Source organism: Mustela nigripes, chromosome 5 (assembly GCF_022355385.1).
Source record: "Mustela nigripes isolate SB6536 chromosome 5, MUSNIG.SB6536, whole genome shotgun sequence".
Classification (NCBI taxonomy): Eukaryota; Metazoa; Chordata; class Mammalia; order Carnivora; family Mustelidae; genus Mustela; species Mustela nigripes.
In genome coordinates, this window is record NC_081561.1 from 129,748,565 (window position 1) to 129,767,636 (window position 19,072).

Consider the following 19,072-nt stretch of genomic DNA (forward strand, 5'->3'; position numbering starts at 1 on the left):
TACATCATAGTTATAAAAACAGACATTATGGACATCAGAGAAGTTCTAATCTTGGTTATGTATCACCAGGTTGGAGGGGGAAACCATGTCCAAAATACTCCGTGCTTAGACAGTAGACTTGCCAAAGGACTGTGACAAAATAGTTACTCTAGATTTGTTTGGTATAACTAGAGCTGGTCCTGCTTCTAGAACAAAGCAAGATAACCGTCTCAAGAGTTAAGTATTAGGAACACTAAAAGTCTTTTCATCTCCAAGTTATTCCCTATCATGTTAAAAGGTGACAACTCAATTTTAAAGGGATTTAGATATGTCTTATTCATCCACTCAAAGTTGTCTGACCGGTTAGGGAATTTGCTAAGTTTTAGGTAAATAAACATTTAGTAAGACATGGCCCTTGACATTAAATAAGACAGAGAAATTTTCATTCTGGAAACTGGAACTAAGTGGAGTGGATAGCCAAAAAGACTGGGGAGCAGGTGCTATACTCTGACAGAACAAGAACAGGGAGGACAGACTTCCGGTGAGGGAATTTTGAAGGTAGAGAAGAGAGTGCTTTAAGCCACTAAATGGGAAATATTAATGCCCTGGAAATAATTTCTTTCTTTGTGTTTCTATATAGAGTATCACTTTTGTAAACTGTTGTAACTAAATTAAAGAATGACTTCTTAATGTCATGTACCTTTTCAGATCCCCAAAGGAAAAACGTGCCAACCTACTTTCCAACTGCTCAAAGCTGAAAAATTCGTCTTTTCTGGATGCTCAAGCACTCAGAGTTATAAACCCACTTTCTGTGGAGTATGCTTGGATAAGAGATGCTGTATCCCTAATAAGTCTAAAATGATTACCATTCAATTTGACTGCCCAAATGAAGGGTCATTTAAGTGGAAGATGCTGTGGATTACATCTTGCGTATGTCAAAGGAACTGCAGAGAGCCAGGAGATATATTTTCTGAGCTCAAGATCCTATAAAACCTAGTATATATGGGAAAAGTTAAGTTTAGGTAATCATGTCATTACATAAGGAAATTAGAGTGGTTTTAAAAGGGTGGCACATCTACCTTACTGATTTAAAAAAGGGAAGAATACTTACCCATTCTCAGATGACTCTATTTAAGGCAGTAGAGGCTATTTAAAATGTTCTCTTAAAAATATATGTAAAACTTGGTTAGCTCTTTCTGCTCATAGGTCTTGTCCTTCTGCTTTAATAAAAGCTTTTTTGCACCAAAAATATCTATATACGTATATATATAGCTTAAAATTCTTGAAAGTGAACTCTTGTTTAAAATGTGTAATTATGAAATACACATAGTTGCTTCCATCTCCATATTCCATACATAATGGAAAAATTATACAATTTACAAGAAAGCATTTTATTCTATAAAATAATCTAAAATACTTTGTTGAAGATGTGTAAAACGCTTAGAACTTTTTTAACTTTATTTTTTAAAACTTTATCTGTACTTTGACGGTGTAGCCTAGGATTCCATCAGATGATAATCATTACACAGTGAGCAAGATTCTGGGTTTACTTCTTAAATAGGAATAAGATTAAACTGCAAATATAATTTCCACTACCCTATCCTGAGTATTAGGATTTCTTTTAAAAGAAGAAAATAGAACTTCTTTGGCCATTATTGACAACTGTAAACTAAAAGTTTCTATACGAAATACTGTAAAAAATGAAATTTCCAAGATTAAGAACAGTACCCGTACTTTGAAAAGGAAAGAAACTTAAAGACCTGACACTAAAGAAAGCACAGATTATTATGGCTTGAAAATAAATTGTTCCCCAAAATTACTTTCTTAAAAGATAAATCCACCTATGGATTTAAAATATAAATTGTATTTAAAGTTAATTTAATGTTAAAACTGTAACTGGAGATTACAAATGGAACACATTCCCTAGACTATTATAGCCATTTTCCTGTAAACTTTAGAAGATGTCAAGCTAAGTAATGTTTTATTTGCTTATATAAATGGTAATAAGCAAATCCAATAACAAGCAATACTGTTTAAAAATATAGACATTTATTATTATGAAATCAACTGTTTTAATAAAAAAGCATTATAGTTAAAGATAATTTAATACATATACATGTTAAAATAAATGTAAATTTGGATTCTTTGAGTGCAAACATGTGGTTACCCAAAGAAGAAACCAAAACCTCCTTTAGAGATGTAATAAAACCTATCCCTGAAAAGTTAGTGGGTACTACATAGATGTATTTATATTGTGTTCTACTACTCCTCGTACTTGCTTTTAAAAAAATCAGGAGAATTTAAACAGAATATGAAAAAATAAATTATAAATAAATATAAAAATATACCTTGTAAGATCTTTATTGAAGACATGATTATCACTGTATTTAAGTGCCTAAATATGAGAATATAAATTAAAATACTGAAGAATTCTGTTTTCTCATATTAGAAAAGGGGAATTTTCTGAAGACAAATGTTTGAAGTTGAGGTAGTAGGACTTCACTAATTTCACAGACTGGTATCATCCACAAATTGTGATGAAATGAAAATCACTTTTTTTTTTTTTTTACGACAAAAGTGCTTTCTAATAGGAAAAGTGCAAATTGGATTTTCTGAATCACAAAAAATTCTGAAACAGAAAGAAAAGGTGACAAAATCAAAGTTGTATCTTGGGGTTTCTTTTTCACATAGCTACGCTTAGTCTGGGAAAATCTTCCACAGGCATGCTTTTCGTGGCATCCAGTTGGTTATATTCCTCTATGAGCCCCGATAAAGATGATAGAGCTTCCAAGAAACAGCTTTCTTCCATCCCTTCAATTTGTAGATAGTGATGAAGATGAGCCTATAAATAAAAAACTGGATAATGCTGACCATTTTCAGAAAATTTAATACATATGTAATTATCCCAAAACATAAATAATTCTTTATTAAAATGATAGTTCACTCAGCTTTACAACTGAGTGACTCAAAGGGCAACTCAAAGCCTGTAAACTCACAATATTTCTCCTTTACATAGTCTGAGCAAACTTCTCCTCTTCAGTTATAATCTGTACAGTGAATAGAGCCATCAGGATTGCCCCTGATTCGATAGTGTAATTCGTGAGAACACCTCTCAAATAGCCAAAATAAACACATGTAGTTATGAAGGTGTACTGATAATTACCTTTTTCTTGTACAGCCTCATGAATCTCTCTCTCAGTTCCATGAAGGTAGGCTTCACACATGTGTTATTTGCTAGAGCTAATAATGAATGGGAATGACCCACAGGAGGTACTGAACACAGGCTGGTCTTCCAGCCTTCTTGATTCCAGGAGACAAACTGTAGAGAAGGTTTTAATCTGAGATACAAAAACCGAAAGGTGAGAATGAAGGTACTGAAAGTATCTGCCATATATGGCAGCGGACATTACTGATGGTACCATTCTAATTGTTCAGTATATAATGTAAGTTACCTATTTTTCACTATTAGCAGTCTTGTGGTATAGTCTGACAGTGAGCTAAAGGGATATTTAGTTAGGGAAACATTAAATCTGAGATGAAAAAGAGATGAAAATATTGCAATATCCTTACTTTGTAATTCAAAAGAGTAGTTTTCCTAAAAATAGACTGTCAAACAATAGTAAAACATACTTAGAAGCAGTGTAGTGGTAGTAATACAACAGCACTAGTTAAATTTTCTGAATACTTTCAGAAAATAAAATATCTCCTATATCATTCACTATTCATAAATAACAACTTTGAAGATTTTATTTATTTATTTGACAGAGAGAGAGGGGGAAGCAGGCTCTCTGCTGAGCAGAGAGCCCGATGTGGGGATCTCAGGACCTTGAGATCATGACCTGAGCCGAAGGCAGAGGCTTAACCTACTGAGCCACCCAGGTGCCATCCATAAATAACAACTTTGTACCATTATTATTCTTATTTTACTTTGAGAAAAATAAGGCTAAGAGAGGCTAAGTAATTTGCTAGGGTCACCCTTTAGTTAAATGGCAGCAGTAGAATTTGAAGAGCGGCCATTTGAACTACTATGCTCCTACACTGTCACAGGTGGTACACACAAATTGTCATGAAAATATAAAATCAAACCTTTCAATATTTCTGCGAAGATCTGAAACCTGTACATTTCCTCTAACCATAAGGGCACAGGCGAGGTACAGACTATGTTTGGGGTCAGCCCGAATTAGCTGGTGATCTTTACTAAAGGCATCTGAAAACATCTGATCCAACCTAGAACAATGAAAATCACTGTTTATACAACATATTATTTCTTCTGTGTAGAACTACAGAGTGCAAAGATAGTTGCTCATATGTAAATAAACGTCACATACAAACACCTTCTCCATTTCAGTGATCATTTTCTCAAAACAATCTTGATAAGAAACAGAGGAGGACATCTTTTATCCTTTATTTAAAGAGAAGAAGAACAAGGTGCTAACATACTATATGTAATAATAGACAGGATCCTAGAGCCCCACCCAGCCTGGTTCTTCTATCCCACTTAACTCAATACAAATATCAGGTTCCCTAGATAACTCTAGATTCTGTGTGCTGAATCTGCAAACTGTCTGGGAAGAGCAGCAGAAATCACACTGTGTTACTTACTCATTCAACACATATTTATTGAATGTCTACTAAGTGCCAGGCACTAAGTGCAAGAGACCCAGAAGTGAGCAACAAAAATTTTTATTCTACTGGGGATTACATTCGATCTTAGTTATGTGATAGCAAGAACAGAAGACTCCATTAGGGAATGAAGAGCTGTGGGAGGTTAGTAAATCCTCTGCTACTGTGTTCAAAATTTTGGTGTGTATGTGCTTTTGGGCATTTTTATGGAGTTAAGGAAACCCAAAAAAGGATACGAACCACTATCCAACAAGTGGGCAAACTCATTCTTGATTTATCCTCTGCCACAAAATGTAAAAACTAGTAAGGAGCTATTTGTAATTTTGGGATACTTATCTTTATTTACATTAGAAATATGGAATTTCAAGAAATCTAAAACACTCCTCACATGTGCTTATTTTATTTTTGTGTGACTAAAAATGAGATAAGGTACAGGACTAACACTAATAAAAGGCACAACAAAAACCATTCTCACTACGAGAAATTGAAGAGCTTTAAAACTGACTTCTAATAGTACAATTTTAGAACAATTTATTATTTTACTCAAGGATAAATGTGCTCATATGCTGACAGCCTCTGAAATATCTATACTACATCAGAAAGGGGTAAAAAGACACAAAGATAGAATATTGTGACAAGTTCTCTAAGAGTATAAAATCTTTAAAGTCCCTTATATATTATCACAAACACATTTTTAAAATAAACCTTTGCAACAAACTATGATTATATGAATACAAACAGAATAATTTTTATTAAAATATGTCAAAAAGCAGGGTTAAAAGAAGTTTAATTGGCTTTGAAATATTCAGGTTGAAAGACCAAGTCAAGCATTTTTTTCTTTATGCTGGACTTAATTAGAAGTTTCCCATCTTTATTTTTTAAGAATTAACTTTCAATGTAAAAATGTCTAGACTATCATTATTGTACAGTAAATAGTTTAGCACCAATTTACATTCTATGTGTCCATACTGAAGATGCACCTTTAAATGCACTAATTTTTAATTTGGGGGCTGATAATAATGTGATCATTTAGTGAATGATTCCCATGTTCCATATACAATGCAATGCAAGTCACTTAAGGTCATCGGCGTCCCCTGCAGAAAGAGTCCTATCTACTAGTTGGCATAACTGGGTCTACTAGTTGGCATAACTGGGTTATTTGTTAACAGCCTAAATAAAAGTCAAAATTTAAACTACAAAAAAGACCTTTCATCTGGTTTTTATCATTTACATACTTTCCTCTTAAGAGTTTTACAGGACCTTTTCCTTCAGTCAACTATGGATGCCAGTGGGACCTTTTCAAGCTTATCATCACTGTATGTGCTCAGAATATTTTTCAACTACATTTTTTGGTTAAGTAGACTGATTAAGTTTTATGCTTATAAATGACACGCAGTTACAAAACAAGGTGTTCTGGAAATGATATATAGCAGCTACCATAAACAGTAACACTGGAAAGCCTTCTATGGTGCTGGACTGTGGTAAGAGCTTTAAAGATATTCTTATTTAAGATACCCAATAAGCATATGAGGTACGTGCACCTGCCCAAGGTCCTATAGCTAGTGACGAACTGGCATTCAGATTTATGTATGTCAGATTGCAAAGCCCTGAAATCTTTTTCAATAAAAATCAAATCTTTAGGAATTTCATTAGCTCAAAAATTAAGATTTAATGTCAAATAGTTTAATACTATGATTTGTAAATAAACATTGTTTAAACAATGACTTGTAAATAAAACATTCAAATAATGAAAATGACACAAAGAAAATGACATGAAAAGAATACCCAGAGTTAAAAGTTTTAAAAAAACTTTTGAAAAAAGGTAATTCAAATAATCAAGTCATTGGAATAAAGTTACTGTATCTTACCTTCGGGTAGGAATGTTAACATCTGCCAGTGTATAGAGAGGTGTTAGGCTTGACACAAGATAATGCAGTTGTGGAAAAGGAACTAAATTCATGCTGATTTCATTAAGGTCCATATTAAGGGACCCTTCAAATCTTGCAGAGCTAAAAAATTAACATTAAAGCAAGAGAAAAAAATTTAATGTTAAAATTTTGTATTTTGAATGTAGCTTTACTATTCAGCAGGCATTCTTAAATCCTTTTGCACACCATTCTTCAGTAGAGAATATATGCTCCTTTTTTTGTATTAGTGAAACTCTGTATCATGAATAACATGTATAATTAAAGTATAACACACAACATCTATATCAATTCTTATTTGTGGATTAGATGACGTGTAACCAAGACACTATTATGTTGCACATTACTCATACAAAAATATCTTACTTAAAACAGACTTTGAATTAAACACATACAGGTCAATAATTATTTAATTATTCTATAAACTTCATTAAATTCTTCAAGAGTTTGCCTGATGTGCTCTACAATCTGGAATATAATAATGCCAAAGCAGCCTTCCAGATCAAAGTCAAGGAAATATTTTGGACCAACTAACAACAAGGAGATAAACATTAGCTGCTTTAGAAGATGAGACAATCTATAGCCAAAAAAAAAATATGCTTACTGTTATCTAACCAAGGTCTCATGTGTTTATCTGTGGCAAACCTTTTTCATTTAATACCTATTAATATTCTCCGGAATATACCTGGGAAAATAATGCTTTGGAGTAACAGAAATTAAAGTTCTAGTCCATCACTCCAAGATCTGAAAACACTAGACAGAATTAAATAAAATAAAAAAAACCCTCCTGTGACTTAGAAAACCTGAAAGATGCTATTACAAAAATGCTACTACAAGCACCATCATAGGACAAGTGAAGTTTTCAAACTGTCTTAAGTTTTGCCATTAATAGGATTACCTTGTTAGGTTCAGCAGCAAATTGGCCACAATGTTGTTCATTGCATCAAAGGGCTTCTGGTGCCGTTTCTTAACAGCCCCAGCACTTGAAGTAACCAGACTCTTTGGCTTTATAGTTGTGCCCAACTTTCCAGAATTCACCATCAGGTCAATTTTGCTAATGATGTCAAATAAAGACTTTTAAAGGGAAAATATTGGGAGAGAAGCTATTAACGAGAGTGGACATAGATGACATTTTACCAGGAAGGAAAGAAGAGTAGGAAAAACAATTTAAACTTATTTTTCCTCTTAGATGGGAAGGCTGAAAAATGATGAGAATGTTTACTATGCACATATAAGTGTAACACAAGACTGAACGTATATATATCCATAAATTACAGTGTCATTTCTTACTTGGTTGTCAATGGGCAACACACAGTCTGCATGCTCGTTGAGTTCCTTCATTGCCAAGATGCTATTGTAAGGCGAGGTTATGACATCGTCCTCACCAGAAGGATAAACTGAAGTCACGAATCTGTATACATCTGGGAATTCATCCTTAAGCATCTTTAAAAGAAATGTGCCAAGTCCAGATCCTGTGCCTGAGAATTAAAATTGCAAAACAAAAACAAAAACAAAACCCAGCATAAATTATTCAAAATAAAATTGTGAGGAACTTGGAATTTTATGGCTTCTTTTGATAGGAACATATTTTAAAAACCAGAGCATTATATAGAAGAGAGTTTTGATTCCATTAAAAATTAAAAAAAATATATACATACATATATAAAACCTATAAACAAAATGAAAAAGGCTAACTAAGGAAAAAATCTCCAACACATATGAAGGGCTAAATTTCTTCAATAAAGAGGTTTCACAAATCAACAACGAAAAAAACATGAATAGTACAACAGAAAAATGGGTCAAGTATGTAAATATATAATTCATAATAAATAAGTGGTGACTAGATGTGAGGATGGTCAACCCTTCTTCTAATCAAAGAAATCCAAGTCAAATTCAAGAAAACAATCTAATTTTGAGTATATTAATGTTTTATACTACTCAGTGTTAGTGACAGTGTGGGGAAATAAATCCATATAGATTGTTTCTAATACGGATTGGTGAAATAAAGTAGGAAAGTACTTATTAATATCAATCAAAATTTAAAATGTATTCTTTGCTCCCACTTTCCTTTTGGGAATATTACCTACAGCTGTAGGGGCATAAATGGGCAGAAATGTATGTACCAGATAGTCAAGTTGGGCTTGTCTGTAATAACTAAATACCACGAACAACTGAACATCCACTAGTGGGAAATGGACTTCAAATAGTATGTATTAACACAACTGAATTCTCAGAGACAGAGAAGATAATGAAAGACAATCAAGAAGGACATAAAGTGAAAAAATGTTGGAATAATATGCACCACATGATCTTATGTTAAAACACACACACACACACACACACACACACACACTTTTAAAGGCACAGAAAATATCTGGAAGGACAGACATAGGCCGACTTGATGACCTGTGAGGACAATCTAGGACTTAGATGTCAGAAAGGAGACCATTTCAACCTTTACTATTCTTTATTTTTGTCAGTGAATTATGAATAAAGTATAGTCTTCTGAGATTTTGAACAATAGAGGGATTAAAAAAGGCACTATAATTAACTATAAATCAAATTGGTTTTTTGAAAACTTACCGAAACTTGCAGGTTATTTATACTAGTAGAAAAAGAATTTGTTTCTTAACGATTGTGATGGTCCTCTAAAGGCATGGTTACATAGAAGTTATCACTTTAATTTTAAAATGTTATCATACTGAATAATATGTATAAAAATCAATTTATAGGGGAGCCTGGGTAGTTCAGTGGGTTGGGTCTTTGCCTTCGGCTGGGGTTATGGTCTCAGGGTCCTGGGATCCAGCCCTGCATCGGGCTCCTTGCTTGGCAGGGAGCCTACTTTCCCCTCTCTCTTTCAAATAAATAAATAAATAAAATCTTTTAACAAAAATCAATTTATATAATCTGCTGAATATAAAATCTTAATCTGAGCTTGGAGAAAAATAGTATGGCAAACTTTTCTTTTTAAAACTCACTAATCCTTTTGGAAATTAGCAAAATACAGTATGTGTCTAGTTCATAAAACAGGAGCAAAATACTTCATTTGCAAAATACTTCAATACAGGCTTCCCTGGGGAAAGAAAGCAATGCAGATCATTTAATCTAGGTCAAGGCAATTACTATGTGAGGAATGGTTTAAAGGAGCTGACTAAAAGGATTTATCTATGTCTCTTATTGGACACAAGAAAGGTTGGGAAGCAGTTAAAGAGTATTGATATTTCTTAGCAATGATACCTATGAACAAGCCAAAAATGCTTAGTTTCTAGGCGGTATATCAGTCTACACAAGCAAACTTCTAGGACAAAGGCAGGATTCCCAGAAAGCTCACATACACTGAAATGTAGCTGGAAATTTTATGAAGAACTAAAAGTAGAAGAAGAAAAAACTTCAGATTCAGTTGTCCTGACTTTTAAAAGGGCTTCAATTTATAAACAATGGTAATAGCAACAAAATTTGACAAAAATTTAATAAGAAGCAGTTATGTATGTACTCAAACACATACAGTGTTAAAAGTTGTACCTTTATTAAGCATAGGTCTGAAAACATGCTACTGTTTGCAAAATGAATTCCCACTTACACTTTCACATTGCTATAGGGAAATGAGTGAGTAACTTTACCTCCTCCCATGGAATGTATTATAAAAAAACACTGCAAACAATCACAGTGCTCTGCCGACTTTCTGAGTTTCTCTAAAATCTGTTCTTGATAAAGACTGCCAAAAACTTTGTGCCCCACAGCCCTGAAAAAAAAAGGATATAAATTACAAAAATACCCTGACATTTATTATTTCAAGATTTGATTACTTCTGAACTAAATGAAAAAAGATTACAGAAAAACTTAAAGAAGCATTTTTACTATACTAATTCTTGTTTCATATGAATAAATCATATTGTGATATTTAAAAGATACTAGATAGAAAATGTAACAAATATAAAGGTCTATAATCCTCAAATATCCTGATAAAATAGCTCATTATCAATAGATATTAAACTATGGTTTTCTAAATTTATCTTATCTTTCTCCTTTTTTTAAGGTATAAATATGACTTTAATTACATAGTTTTTTCTCATTTCCATTTAACATAAACTCTGATTGCAGTAAGTTTTACACATTGAAGAGCAGAATTTGGTCAACTAGAAAGACATTAAAAAGAAAAAAATTTGAACTAACATATTGGTTTAATATAGGAGAAAACATTGGTCACATCCTGTTATCATTAGTTGAAATGATACACAATAGAAAACTGAAATTCACAAGGCTCTGAAAGCCTTACTGATAATCAAATTTGCAAGGAGCACTTTGATGTATTAAGAAATAATTAAAAAAACAAATGAATGACTACCCGTGACACAGGTTGTGTAACTCAAAAATTATAGAAAAAGTTACACAATTAGTGAAAAGCCAGTTAAGTGGGCAGGTGAATTCATTTAGTGGCTGGTTCTCCCCATATGAAGTTTCTAAGAAGGCAAAATGTAAACTCATGTTTTAAAGTTTTATTTATTAGAGTCATCTCTTCCCCCGACATGGGGCTCAAACTAATGACCCCAAGATCAAGAGCTGCACGCTCTTCTGAGTCAGCCAGGCACCCAGCAAATTCATGTAGTGAAATGATATCACTACACATTAGGAACCTGAGAGACAGACTGCAAATAGAGAAAATAGTAAACATTAGATTTGCAAATAATAAGGAGTTACTTAATTTTTAAACAACAGCAAAAACAGTCTCAATGTAAATGTTCAATGATCATCGTTGAAGCTTTTTACCCCATTAAAGAGAACAGACAGTTATATATTTATGAGAAACACAGCCTTTGGCTGAGCTTTAATGCTGGGACACAGGTCTAGCTTGCACTTCCTAGCAGTCCTGTCAAGTCTGACCAACTGGAAAACTTGACAGAATCAAATAGTGTAGGTAAGAGAACAGTTTATAAAAATAGTTAAAACTTTTGCCACTAGTATTATGTAAGAATCAATTACAAGGAATTTAGTAAATCTACTTTTCATGATTTTTTCTAAAAAATGGTGAGAAAAAACTGTAATAGGGTGACTTTTCAGCACTGAGAAACCCCATCATTTATCCAGGGAATGATGAAGGGCCAAAAAGCCTAGAGGCAGGTCTGGCAGGTAGATCTTGCTTTCCTGTCAGCAGGACCTATTAGGAAGAAGGAAAGATCATTTTTTTTGAGATGACATTCATTTTTTTACATACAGCATGTTCTCACCAGTTATTTCCCGAGCCAGAAATATCGGTGATGAGCTGCTTGCTATCAAACACATCTCTCAATGGTCCCTGCAGAATTTCATTTACTACCCCTTCCTCCATGTCAATCAAGACAGCCTGAGAAAGAGAAATAAAATCGAATTAGCTTATTTGTCTTTAGAGCTAGTAACTCTGTAAATGAATTTATGAACTAAAAGTTGTATTGTTCTTTTTATAGTTTAAGCTTAGTCAAATCTTTATTTGAATGTTTATTTGAATCTGTTTTAAGAATGAAAAAGTGATTTCACTCTGCTCAGGAGGTGGAATACAATTAAAAGGTTGGTTCTAAACTCTCAGTCTACTCCAAAATACCACCTGCGGTGGGGGAAGAACTGACTAATCCCCTCAACTGTTTTTCTAACAATTCTTTTACTCCTGTGCCTATGTGATTGTAAATGTTTTGAGAACAAGGTCTCAGAAACTTAGAAGGCGCCCTAACCAGAAAAAAATTCTCAATAAATATACAGTATGTTAATGCACTTGCCCACGCTGCTCTTCATGAATCACAGCCCAGAACGGTTCAATTCAGATCAGTAAACTTACTATTAGATGCAAACCAAGGCCCTGGATAGAAGTCAAAGGTGATAACAAGGTCCCTACTCCCAAGAAAACCTAATTCATTACCACAAACACTATTGACATGGGCAATAACCTTTACTACTTAGAAGAAAATGAGAATATAAAACATAAAATTAAGTATGGAAAGAAAAATAGAAAAAGATTGGAGGGAAACACAGCAAAATGCAGGCAGGGATAGCTTGGCAATAGGATTATATACCCTTTACCCTCACTGTTTTGTACTTCCATGTTTTCTACACTGAGGAAGACGAGTGAAAACATAAAATAAATAGTTAAATAAATAAGCTGAAAAAATTCTGAAATAACTTTAGAATACACTACAAAGCTATTAACTCTTTGATTCAGTGTCAGAGAAAGTGCTTGGTTTACGGGCTTTTTTAGTTCTTGTGACCCCGTGACTGTAAGCACTTACAGTGTCTCTATGTGCTTTGTACATAGTACCCCATTTGATCCTCAGAACCCTATGCATAGGTATATAATTACCCCTGCCTTACCCTTGAGAAAACTGAGGCCTAGGAAAGCTATATCACTTAGCTGTGATCACCTGGCTCCATGAAGGAGTAGAAATTCACACTCAGTTAGCCTGGCTGCAGAACCTTCAGTCTTCACCATCAAACGCCATGCTCGCCTATCTATTGAGATAGTCAAGTTGACATTTATGGAGTACTGACTACCATGGAGTTGCAACTTATGCCCATTTAAATTCTGTGAATTAAAGTGTTTGTGGAATTAACTATGCTACGGTAAGCAAGCAACTGAGATAGTCTTACCCAGTATGTCAGAAATATATTTCTAATTGTACAATAGTATATCACAGTAGTATACTAGAAAGACTATAAAATTATGTATTATAAATGTGCTCTTTTATATACAGCAAGCAATATACATATACTTTATGTATATTGGACTATATAGGGTTATTTACTGGCCAGGTTTTTCTAAGATATTTTGATAATATGCAAGTTTTACCTAGATGTTGACTTTTAACACCTAATCAACCATAAGAGAGACTTCACTGTATGGGCAAACAGTAGTATACTACACGTTGTGTAAGATTACAAAAAGAAAAAAAAATTAGCTTATAACGGCCTTGTTCCAAAACAGATTTATTTAAGATAATTTGTGGAAGACTACCCTCAATTACATTGCAATCTGGCAAAGGAAGCAAGAGGAAGAATACAAACTGACATTCAAGCCCCTCTTGAAGTCAGGTTTGATAGAATCATACTGTCAACATCACTGAACATGAAAACGCTGACATGGTATAGAACTTTTTCAATTCTAGTCATATCAAGACTTCGATTTGCTTTTCCCTTGGAAATTAATTAAATGAGGAATTATTCTGGGTTCCTCACACAACCATCCAAGGTCTAGAATCACAGCTGTTTCAGGATTTGATGTTTTTTGTTTTCTACCACAAGAACAACCAGGTGACAGCTTTCTGGGCTTGGAGCTTTCCCTTAATTGTAATATAGGATTTACAAAACTCTGAGTATTTATCCATTAGCCTAGGATACTGAATACAGAGGAGGGACCTGACCACCAAGTTACCTTGCGAAGACTTCAGTGATCACAGTCACTTAATACCAAGATTCCTAAGGAGAAATGGAAGAGAACCTTCTAGGACAAGTCAAAGGTGACAGAGACACACTGATTTATTCTCTCCCAATAGTGTTTTCTCCACCTCCTACTTGCTCACTGATAGGGTACTGGGAAAGAGCTCAAACTGGGAGTGCTCTAGGAAATGTCAATGTTACTTTTTCTGTAAGATTTGGATTGGGATATTAGTGCTCTCCATAGCATGTAGGATACCAAGTTTTAATCATCTGAACAGCCTATAAGCACAGGGTCTCTGCCACTAAATTTTGTTTTCCAAGGACATCTGAGAATTCAGATACAAGGAGACCATTCCCAGGTACCACAAGACAATTGCTATTTGCTCTTCCAGCCACGACTCCAGGTCTGGTCCTTACTGTCTCAATCCCTTCCATCCAAACTGCTTTTCTTTTTTGTTTCAAAGATTATTGATCAATAACTGGAAAAAGCAGGTTGTTGTAGAGAAACAATTGCAGAAGTGTTGTTGCTGGAATGAGATTAAGACTAAATATGGGAGACTGACTCAAATAATTTTTGTTCAAGAGGTCTTAACAGAGTTATGGTATTCACTATAACGAGGCTGGATCTGATCTGTGCTTTGGACTGGAAATAGTAACTGATGCAAAGAAATGTTCCATTATCTTCAAATGAAAAATTAACCTGCATTAGCATGTGTCTGAGGCTAGAATTAAGAGAGCTCCTTTTGTTATCATTTACCCAGATGTGTATTTCCCCTGAAACATTTATTAAAAAAATGCTAAGATAGTGTTTTTCCTTTAAGCACAAAATTTCCCCCTAAAGTTCCAGGCAGATATAAATGTCTGCTTAACTATATTTATATTAAAATGTGGCTTAGTAAATACTTTTTTTTTATATATGAGAAGTTAAATTAAAATTTAATTCTGATCGTTAAAGAAATATAGTTATTTTTAAAAGACACACAATATAAGAATCCAAGTATACAGATCTTACTCGTGCTTTCAAAGTACAAATTTTCCCCTTGGAAATACTGCCACCATCACCAACCACTCTGAAAGATAAAAAATGAGTAAAGGTCACAAGATCTCCCAAAGGCTAATACTGCTGTTAGGTAATTAACTCCCGTTTATATAAAGCTACTTACAGGCGTGGTGAGGCAGACTCAAAAGGCCTTTCCTATTTTTCTCCCCTGTTTACCCTCCCCTTAGGCTGAAAAGTGAATACTTTTTTCCCTGGCTTTCTTTGTAGTTAGGGCTGGCCATGTAATCTAGTTCTTACTAATGAGATAAAAGGGAGATATTCTGGGAAGCTTTTCTGATAAAGAGGACCAGAAGTAGTCAGTGCCAACTCTTCCCTTTTCCTACCTTGAACGTGAATAAAGATGTGATGCATGGAATGGAGGCTGCCACTTTATAGTTATGAAAAAACAAACAGGAGGACAAGAAGCCAACACAATAGAAGTAATGAAATGAAAGTACCTTGATCTTTTAAGGAACTTCTCCAAGCCTAGATCGCCTATTTCCAGATTTCTTTATATGGGATAACTGGATACTTTTATTGGAGAAGCCATCATTACTGAGGTTTCCTACTGTAGCTGAACACACATCAACTGATACAATGGTTATGTATCACCGAATATCTAAGCCTGTTCCTAGAATGCCGTGTTGAATTAAAGTAACTACACCTATGACTAAACACAGAGTATAAGTCAATACAGTTCACAAGAAGATAATATAAGAAAGGAGATTGAATTGAACAGAGATGATGCTATAGGTTGGGTTAGTAAACTATGGTCCTTGGGCTAACTTTCACCAACTGCTTAATTTTCCTAAAGTTTTATTCAAACACAGCCATGCCCACTTGCTTAGGTACTAGTAAGCTATACCTGCATTCCCATTACAACAGCAGAATCAAACAGATGTGACACAGACCTTATGGTTTTCAAAACCTAAAATAGTTACCACCTGGTCCTTTGTAGGAAAGTTTTGTTAACTCCTAGTATAGGTAAATTCTTAGTATACTATTAAAAAGGTATGGTCATTTCCTCAAATGTACAAAATGTACAAAAAATGTGCCCGTGTTTTTGAAAGGTTTTTTTCTTTTTTTTGTGTACTAACATGGAACAGATTCGTCCCTAATTTGAGGCTTGCTTTTTCTCATAGCTCATGGAGATCATACACTCAGACCTCTTTAGCTGTTTCCTCAGATCAAAGTCTGGGGTTCACTTTAAAAATCAGATGTATGTTTTACGAGCGTGGTCTTACTTCACTAAATTTCTTTTTTTTTTTATAAGCTGTTCAGTAAAAGTCATGGACCAAGAAAGATGTTCCAGGTGTTGCTAGTACATAGAAAGAAGAGTAAAATGCCAAGACTCATCTCCCCTTTTTGGATAAACTTGGGATTGGGGAAATAAGAATGCCCTCACGTTAAATTATAAAACAGAGTACAGGAGAGTATAGTTACGTAAGAAAGAATCGCTCCCTGGCTGAGTCTCAACTAAGTAATAATGAAAGGACTGGCCATCAAGGGTAGAGGGGATGAGAGTGGGAATTCAGTTAGAAGGGAAGCACAGAAAAGGAAGTATGACAAAGGCAAATTTGCATCTCTTTAACAGTATTTAGGGGAGAGGATGTTCTAGTTCACAAGGGAGAGGGAATCCTACATAACAGGTATCTCCATATAATAAAGATAAATGACAACAATCATTAAGGTAATACATCTACCTCCCCTTGGTCTGATTCCATGATCACCAAGCAACCCTCTATTATTACTTTTCAGGTAGATTCCCTAGAGAAGAGAAAGTGTTTTTGAAGGGAAAGGAAGATCTGATGCTCCTGAGTTACGGTTCCTACTTCAATTACTACATTGACTTTCTGCTTTTGAATTTCCCATTCTCTTTGAGTTTGGTTTATCTGCCTGTACTGGAAAGCAATGGACTCCTTAACAAGATGTTAACAAGTTTTTAGAGTTTGTAAATATGAGGGTCCAATTTTGGGATTTATCAAGGAAGTAGAGCCTCTAATTAGCCTTCCCTAGGAGATAACTTAACTTAAATACCCAACCAACTAATTCAAACTAGAACTAGAACTTTTTTTCTTATAAGAATTATTTATTTGACAGAGAAATCACAAGTAGGCAGAGAGAAAGACAGGGAAGCAGGCTCCCTGCTGGGCAGAGAGCCCCATGCAGGGCTTGATCCCAGGACCCTGAGATCATGACCTGAGCTGAAGGCAGAGGCTCAACCCACTGAACCACCCAGGTGCCCTTAGAACTAGAATTTTAATTATACGAAGGTGGATCTTCATGATGTATTTTTTAGTTCATGTTCACTACAGTTTAGTTTTATTAATTATTTTGAAAATACACAAACTTAACAATTAAATATTAAAAGCTTACGGATATATCTTGAATGTTAAAATTACTTTCAGATAAAAGATACATATGCTCTTTATTATATAAACAAAAGTAATCTGACAATTAGCACATTCTATTCCTACAACAAATATTCCTGACTACAAATAGTGTCACAGAAGTGTAAAGAATGTATTTTTCTTTCAAAGGTTAGTCATTCTTGAATGCATTAACAACATACCCTGAAGGAAACTTTCATCAGTCTTTCAGTAAAACTTTATTTCAAGGTCATGTTAAAATAAGGCACAGGAGGGGCGCCTGGGTGGCTCAGCTGGTTAAGTGTCTGCTTTCTGCTCGGATCATGATGCTGGGGTCCTGGGATGGAGCCCCACATGAGGTTCCCTGCTCATCAGGGAGTCTGCTTCTTCTTTCCCTCTGCCCCAGTTGTGCTAGTGTGCACTCTCTCTCCAATAAATAAAATCTTTAAAAAATAAAGAGAAGGCATAAGGAAGTTTCTTTTTGTTCCTTCAAATGGCCTTAAAAGGAAACTTGCTGTCCTACTCTGCAGAACAATATGAGAAATATGAATGATATGAGAATGAGGGAAAAAAAAAATGCTTTTTATAATGAGAAAAACAAAAAAGTCAGACAACTTCTTTATAGCTATCAACTGTTTCATTGTCCCTTGAAGAACTCTCAGCCAACCTGATGGCATGAAAAGAATCATTATGATATGTGATAGACTTTAAAGCCATCTTACCTGGTATCCACATTTCTAAAGAAGCTGCTTAATGCCTCATCATAAATTCCTTTCTAAAAAGAAAAAAAGTATATTTATAACATTTGATTAGTTTGACCTCTTTCCCAAATGAAATCCTTTCGATTTAATAATCTCACAATACTGTAATGGTTGGTATTTGGCTATGAGAACAACAGCAAAAATGCAAGTTATCATCAAGTGCTTAGACATTCTTCCTATCTAAAGAATAAATGCCATAAAATCTGTGGATTAAGTTTAGCTGAGGGTGCTGAAGAAAGGAGTCCCCACAGGGACTGTAGAACAGGCGCGTCAAACGAAAGCTTCGTCTGGATTCCCGGTGATCATTTTCAAGCTGATTAAATTCAGGAATATAACATATATAATATAACACGACACACGTTACCTAGTTTACGAGTACTTCCCCAATACTCTCTCATCGCTCTTCACAAGAATCCTGTTAACAGCGAGACCCTGACAATCAGCGAGCCTTAAGACTAAGATCTTTGACCATCGTTTGTTCTTTGTCTAACGCCCAAAAAACGTTTAAAAAACCAGGTTGTTCTTTCCTGAGGAGATCCCATTCGCCTTATACTGGTCAAAGAAAAGATCAAATGGACCGATTCTTGCTTATTTGTTGGACGAGCCTCGATAAAAGGCGAGGGATGGTCTCCGGGCGGCGGGGCCGGTACCTGGTTGACCGCGGCATGCTCCCTCAGCGCCAGATCCCAGAAGCAGCAGCCGATCTGGTTTCCGCACTGGCCCACTGCGATGAGCGAGAAGAGCGAAAGAGAGTAGCCATTAGGTGGCAAACAAGGCCACCCGTCTGCGCGGCGACCGACTGCCCCTGCCCGCCTCCCCCGCCCCCCCCCGCGCAGCTTACCCTGTACGACCACCGACTGGGTCATACTACGGCGCGTCTAGACGAAGGTACCAGGGAGCCCGCGCCCACTTTCGAACTCCCTTGCGAGCTCCGCCTCCCAGCGGCACGCCCACAGGCGCCCGGCAGCCGTAAGTCAC

General features: G+C 35.2%; 1 protein-coding gene across 4 annotated transcripts; it reads right to left on the bottom strand.

Annotated features, from left to right (window-relative positions):
• Positions 1–2,006: 2,006 nt before the first annotated feature.
• TUBE1 (tubulin epsilon 1) lies at positions 2,007–19,051 on the bottom strand. 4 transcript variants are annotated; one of them, XM_059401226.1, is made up of 12 exons: positions 18,936–19,051; positions 18,745–18,818; positions 18,056–18,108; positions 14,938–14,995; positions 11,753–11,868; positions 10,148–10,269; positions 7,818–8,005; positions 7,426–7,601; positions 6,471–6,611; positions 4,066–4,206; positions 3,143–3,317; positions 2,007–2,821 (listed from the first exon to the last, which is right to left on the bottom strand). In XM_059401226.1, the coding sequence occupies exons 1-12, from the start codon at positions 18,958–18,960 to the stop codon at positions 2,663–2,665; spliced, it is 1,428 nt and encodes a 475-aa protein (XP_059257209.1). In that variant the 5' UTR covers positions 18,961–19,051; the 3' UTR covers positions 2,007–2,662. The 4 variants fall into 4 exon arrangements, with proteins under 4 accessions (XP_059257209.1, XP_059257210.1, XP_059257211.1 ...); XM_059401227.1 differs by lacking the exon at positions 18,745–18,818 and having other exon boundaries at positions 18,936–19,018; XM_059401228.1 differs by lacking the exons at positions 14,938–14,995; positions 18,745–18,818 and having other exon boundaries at positions 18,936–19,018.
• Positions 19,052–19,072: the final 21 nt, after the last annotated feature.